Raw genomic sequence first — 6953 nt, forward strand, 5'->3', positions numbered from 1 at the left:
ACAGACCATAAAGCAGGGGATGCTTTAGGGGCTCCATGATGTGGAAGAGCAGCATTCAAAGTTAAACCGGTTAGTTTGAACAGATAATGTTTATAATAACAAACTGCTGTTTGTCATAATGTGACTGTGTAAACACATTTGTACACGTAATACACATAAGTACACACCTGTAGCCGTCGTAATCGTGATCTTTGCCATTGATTTGGATGTATTGCCCCATCAGCGTTTTAACCTTAATGAAGCCCTCTTTGCTGCCTGCGCTCCACCACATACTTTTACATCGTTAAAAATGTTTTTTAAACAACAGCTAAATTAAAAGTGACTCGCAGCCTTGAACGCATCACCTGTCTCCAAAAAGCACCCAAACTGTTGGTCAGAGTCAGACCTATTAAAGTCCACGCGAGCGTCCAACTCGTCTTAAGTCCACATCGCGGAGCACCTGGGATCCAGCTGGACCAGATACCCGGTTTTGTTGCCAAAACCCCATAAAAATTATGATTCTTACTTTCTGCATCACTATATGCACATTGTAAACCTTTTACAACTTGCTTTTAGAGATACTGTGCGTACTTATCGTCAACAAGGGGGTGGGGGGGGAGGGGGGAGAAGAGATGAAATACGAACAGACAGGAAAAGGAGAGAAAGAGGGAGAGCGAGGGCAGAGGGAGGCAGTTTAGGTGGGAGTCGACTTTGCGGGGGAGTCGGTCAGTTCTCGTCTTCGTATTCCTATCAAAAACTTGGCCGCTGTTCAGAAATACACTCAAGTGTGTTTGTGTGTGTGTGTGTTTGAGGCCCGTCTTGAGAACATCGTGGGGACTACTGAACTCTGCTCACGTTGCGGAGACTTCTGGACAGAAAAGCTCGTCATCAGACGGCAAAGATATATTTTGAGGTTTGTACTTGATATTTATGTCTGTCTCCGGCTTGTACCGAGGATGCCCCCCGTCTTCTTCCTCATACACACACACACACACACACACACACACACACACACACACACACACAGTTCACAGTCTCCGTTACCCCCAGCAGGACCTTGCAGGCGCTGCAGAGTGAAACCTAAGCGGAGAGCGTCTCCCTGGAGGGGGGGTGTAGGACTCAGATTGAGGCCAGATGTTGCAGATGCGGGAGTGAGCCAAACGGGACCAGGATCCATTTATAGGCTCAGCCCGCCTCGCTGCACAACACCGCGTCCATAACATGCGCGACGGCTGCACTCACACATTGTGTAGAAGTGGTTTTCGTGTCTCCATCCTTTGATTGAGATTTGCTCTGCAGAGCTTTTTTTGGATGTGGTCTAACATGCTTGAGAGGTCAATTGAAAAATAAATCCAGATACTCAAGAAAGGTATTTAAAAAATGCGAAAATGTCCAAGTAAATACATATTTGAGAAGATATATGGACAAGCAAGGTGTTAGTGACAAAAGGGAAAAGAAGCTTTTGGGACATTTGGTTTTAAAACTCGACATTTTTATTGGTATTAATGTGAAAGTTTTACTATTTAATGCTTTTATTTGTCTTTAAGTTATGGTGCTACTTTGTTCTGTGTTTCAAATGTATAGTTTATAATTTGAACTGGAATTTAAAGGGTTCCATCACTGACTAACCTGCTGAATGTATTGGTCCAGACATTAGCTGTTAAACCCTCTGGTGCACAGGAAGTGGTGTCTTTTAATTTCCAGTTTGTAATAAACAGAAGAAGAAGAAGAAGAACTAGTGAGTATTAATAATGGAAGTTAAAAGAGCAAAACTACCTGCAAAAAACTTCACAACATCTGAAGAAGAAACTGAAAGTAGTTCTGTTGGCTTCAATTGATGAAATAAAAAGAAAGAGAAGAAGAGAAGATGAAGTTGTACAACTGCACTGAGCATTTAACACCAAAAGTGCCGCCAAAAATAAAGAAACTTAACAAATTCCCAGAAATAAAAGTTCGCTTTTGACTTCATTATGTGGACAATATGGATAAAATCTTCTCCAACGTATTTGTTATTGTATATCGCAAATAATATATCACGATATTGTTGCAAGACAAATCAATTGAGAGCCTGTTTATGGATAAAATAACCTGCTTTCAGTTCATCAAGCCATTTAAACTCACATTGTTTCATCACATTATTACTACCATAATTCAGATCTGCTCCAACTTTGTGTCAACTTCAATGTTCATGATTTAAAACATTGACTTCAATGAATGATTAAAACGTGCGATATCGTGGTGTGAAATGCTCTCACGGTTTATATCGGTGTATATTTTAACAGCGTTTGTTCCATCTGAACCTCCAGATTTTTAAACCATGTGGCATTTTAAATTTTATTCAAAAATTAAATAAATAAAGGCCTGAAGGAAATTGTCAATTTAACATGCTTCATGTTTTTTAAAAAGCACATTTTAAATCAAATTTTGTGTAAGAAAACTGTTTCCCATCTTATTTTGACAGGTCAACGCTGTGAGACAACTGAAGAATTGTGTTTGACTTTCATAACTGACACTTCATCGTCTAAACTCAAATATTTTTTTGCATCTTTATCGCATTTTATCCTTCAACGCGGTGGCAGCAACGTTGAGTGAAAGAGGAACATCGTGTTTTAGATAAACGCTTCCAAGAATCTCATCATTGGACGTCTGTCCAAACATATATGTCACATTAATAAGACGTGATTCACACCTCCCATCACTCATATGAACACGAAGATGATTATATGTTCATATAAGAGCTATCTGACATGTGTGTGCTCTTAGAAACCTGTTTGGATGCACAGAATGAGATAAATGTGGAGAGAGAAAAAATGGCAGGAATGTCAGTCTTGTTTTTATCTAAACAACTTGACAGCTGAGATACATGTGGTCCGAGTCAGAGTACAGCAAATAAGCCAAAGCCTTTGAAGGAAAGCTTCATTTATGTGTTTTCCTCTCAGTGATGAACCCTGAATCTGCCTCTTCAGAGAGCGAGAAAATATGAATTGATGTCACTTATGTTATTAAAAGTGACTTAAGTATAAACTCCATAACATCGTTAATAAAAGTCATGCACGCTGTGCCACTCATTCATTGTTATCACGTGTTAAAATGTGTTTTTCTCACAGTGAGATTCAGTCCAGAGATCTGCAGCACAGATATGAAGCTTCACAATAAACTAAAGAGGCTATCTGTGTTTTTACAGCGCAGAAACACAACAATAATCTCCCTAGGAGGAATTGAAAGAGGGAGAAAGGCTCTTGTTGTCCCCGCCTCCTCCTCCTCCTCCTCCTGCTGCTGCTTGCAGGGGACGGGGAGGGTACAAGTGAAGGAGTCAGCCCTCTGCCATTGTTCTTGTTCTGGAAGTCCTAAAGGACGGCACGGTGGGACGTCGCAGCGCTGGTCGGGTACCGGACGGCGGTCTGTCGTTATGACGGGCTCCGGTCCAAAGCTCGGGGTGCTTCTGCTGCTGGCGGTCCTGCTGCAGACCGTGGTCGTCACCATCACCGTGCTGCACTTCACCACGGCTCTCAACTCGGTAAGGACTTAAAGAAAAGCGGAGCGGAGACGCGCGGGCGCTTTTACGCATCGCCACGCAGTGCGCACCGCGCGAGGTGTTCGGCTTGTAAACGCAGCTTTAAGTAAACTAGGCTTTTTTTTATTGATCTGTAACATCTCACTGTAACTTCTACAAACTTAAGCGTGTAAATGAGTGTTCACAGTTTCAGGGAACTCGTTTTTTTCTGCGCGTTGCTTCTGTTGCAGCGCTCCAGAGCAGAAACAGTCCAGGAAACATCTCATTTCTTACTGTGTTTCTTTTCTGCACAATGCAACGCAGGCCACATATCATGCTTTCACAGGAAAGAAACGTTTCGCTTCATAAAATCACGCACGTTTCTTTTCTCTGCATTCGCAAAACACGCAGAGGAGGAAGTGAAGCAGCAGAGGTAGCAGCTCTTTTATGATTAGCTGTGATTATCAGGAAGACCTTTCAGTGTGTGTGTGCGTGCGTGTGTGTGCATGTGTTGGACTCACTCTGCTTGTTTTGGTGAGTCCTCTGGATTCAGTCCAGCTCCACTGTCAGTGTGTGTTTACAGGAATTACTCATTAACCACATGAGATGCTGCAGGAACACCTAAACATGACGAGCAAAACAAAACAGACAGGGATACATGCCAAGACATCATGTTGACTCCGGTTCAAACGTTTAACACAGTGATAGTGAAGGTGTAGAAGGTGCTTCATGGCCATAAAGAGAAAATCAGAGAAATGAAAACATAAGTTCGTCATTGTTTGATGCTCTTTCTTGACATGTTTCCCTTCTTGTTGTTGCAGATGAAGGAGACGTTCGCCAGGAGCAGCGTGTCCTGCCTGACGGGCGGCGACCTGCAGAGCATCACGGCGGTCCGTGGAGACCCGTGCTGGCAGGTCACTCAGCAGCTCCACCTGCTCATTGAGAAGGTAACGCTGACCCCCCAAAAAACCCGCTGAACCCCCAAAGAACCCACTGACCCCACATAAAACCCGCTGAACCCCCAAAGAACCCACTGACCCCACATAAAACCCGCTGAACCCCCAAAGAACCCACTGACCCCACCCGTCCAAAAAGTTAAAAACCCTTGATTGTAATTGTGTCTCTCCATCTGTATGACGTCAGCACCTCCCAGCCCACGGAGACCTTCACATACGTACTCTATCAGTATTTGTTGATTATGATTATTTGGCCAGATGCTGAGATTTCTGCTCTTTCAAAGCTAAAGTTTGTTTCCCACCAGCTGTGGATCAGAACCTCCCCACCCACTGGAGTTCAGAGCGCTACGAATGCCCCCCCGCTTCAGCTGCAGAGAGGCCGACCAAGCAAATGAGCATGAGCTTTGAGTTTATTGTCGTTATTATTATTACAGAGTCTGATGATCACGTTTGAGTTGAAGGTTTGATTCTGTCTTCAGTTATTCATCGTAGAGTTTAAACAATGAATTCATTTGTGACAGAAGATTATTTGGCGACTATCAAACTATTGTTTCAGTCGTTTACTAAAGCAGAAAGTATTTGACCTGATGAGTAATCCGACTTCACTTTGGTGTAGAACGGGTGGAGTTTCCCCTTTAATCCTATTTTAGATTCTTGTGCATAATCAATAACATACTTTATTGCATCACACAAGTTCCCCTTGTTGACATCATAGTTCAGACTTGACTGTTCAGCGGAAGGATATGATGGGAGCAGGAGCTTAATAAGTGATTGTTTTTATTATTCATAATGAATCCCATGAACAGTGAATGTGTCCACTAATATATAAAAACATGTTCCTTCATCACCACCAACACACACATTGTAGTTCATCTTAAATGGATTAATCCGCCGCTGAAAATAGTCCAACAGATGCTCTGTTTCCTCCTGTTAATAAACTCTATATTAGCGTCTTTAAAGGGACAGTGTGTAGAATTTAGTGTCATCCAGCGGTGTAGTTCCAGATAAAACAACCGACAGAATATCCGTCCGCTCACTCCTCCCTTTCCTGCGGTAACGTGAGCTCGGGGCTCATCCAGACCATAATAACACTACTTTAGCAGCAACGGAAGTCAGGCGGCGGCTGCTGTTCCCACAGTTTTGTTCTCAGCGTCTCACGTTATCACAGTTTCACAAGCGCGTAGAGAACTACGGTGGCCTGCAGGTAACGGAAAGAAACGTGAAAGTTTGGTTTGTCCGTTCTGGGCTTCTGTAGAAACACGGCGGACTCCGCCTCCTGCTCCCTGTGTAGATATGGACTTATTCTAAGGTTAAGGATATTATCAAAATATAATAATCATTATTACCAAGATATTATTATTATTTTGTGATATTATTATTACTGTCTACATTTTTTAATAATAATAATTATTATCCTGAGCTTCCTGTTCTGAACGTTAGCAGCAGAAGAAAAATGGTGAAATGATCCAAATCACCGTCTGCAGACGCACAATGAGCTCCTTCATAGTGGAGATGTGATCCTGTGAGCTTTAATCAGCACAGGAATGTGTTCACCTGCGCTCTCTCACACACACTCACACACACACACACACACACACACACGCAGGTATTCTGTGACTCGGCTGACGCAGATTAAATTGAGTTCAGAACATAACCATGATGCAGTTTGAGCCTCAGCAGAGTGAAAGCTCATCTCAGGCTCCCGTGAAGCTGAACATTACATTTGCTTATCTTGCTTCCTGCTATTAATAAACTCGAACTAAAGTTTTTCTCAAATGTATTTTATAGAGAACTTTAAGTGTACGTTAAAAACCTGACGACTTAAATCTGCTCCTGATCACACATGGGAGGTGAGATGTTGTTCTGATGTGTGTTATTATAAATAAACCTGATTTAAACGTGTGCACGTCCTCCTCTGTGTCAGGAGGAATACGGGGGCGCCACATTCAGCCACATGTGGATTTGATTGAATCGATTTTTCTTTCTTTCATTTAGCTTCGCACATGTTTTTTGGGGCAGATGTATAAAGTGTCCCATATAAAGAGCTGCAGGTCTGCCTCTGAATCATCCTGAGAGCTCCTTCAGAACCAAGTCTCAAACTTCAAGAGACAATAACTGTCTGAGAGGCGTTTAAGGCGACTTTCACCCATAAACTGCTTCACGCAGACCGACTGCAGGGTCTCCTCCACCTCTCCCTCAGCTGTTACTGAAGCTGTAAAGGGATTCATTAACCTCTACAGAGCAACTCTCCTTCTACACGAGCTATTTATTATAATTAGCACGTCACATTACAGGAAAACACACCTTTATGTGTTATACTACCTCTTTTTTCATCATGTTTTTCCAATTTCTTTTTACGTTTCTGGAAACAAACTGAACTGAAATAAACACGGTCCAGAGTTCACTACGGCTCAGAAAACCGTTTATCAGTTTGGCAGTCGATGCGTCTTCTTTGAGCCAATTGGGCGAAGAAACGTAAAAACACAAGGAAGTGGGAGGATGGGGAGGGGGGGGGTGGGGGGCGG

At 42.8% G+C, this 6953-nt stretch overlaps 1 protein-coding gene across 1 annotated transcript in view; it reads left to right on the plus strand.

The window, feature by feature from the left end:
• Positions 1–3283: 3283 nt before the first annotated feature.
• Positions 3284–6953, plus strand: part of tnfsf10 (TNF superfamily member 10) — a 5972-nt gene continuing 2302 nt past the window's right edge. The window contains exons 1-2 of the mRNA XM_031878473.1: positions 3284–3496; positions 4294–4419. Of these exons, the coding sequence (XP_031734333.1) occupies positions 3389–3496; positions 4294–4419 (234 nt within the window). The 5' untranslated portion in view covers positions 3284–3388. The remainder of the gene's footprint in view (positions 3497–4293; positions 4420–6953) is intronic.

Source organism: Anarrhichthys ocellatus, unplaced genomic scaffold (genome assembly GCF_004355925.1).
Source record: "Anarrhichthys ocellatus isolate YVR2014 unplaced genomic scaffold, GSC_Weel_1.0 scaffold182, whole genome shotgun sequence".
Classification (NCBI taxonomy): Eukaryota; Metazoa; Chordata; class Actinopteri; order Perciformes; family Anarhichadidae; genus Anarrhichthys; species Anarrhichthys ocellatus.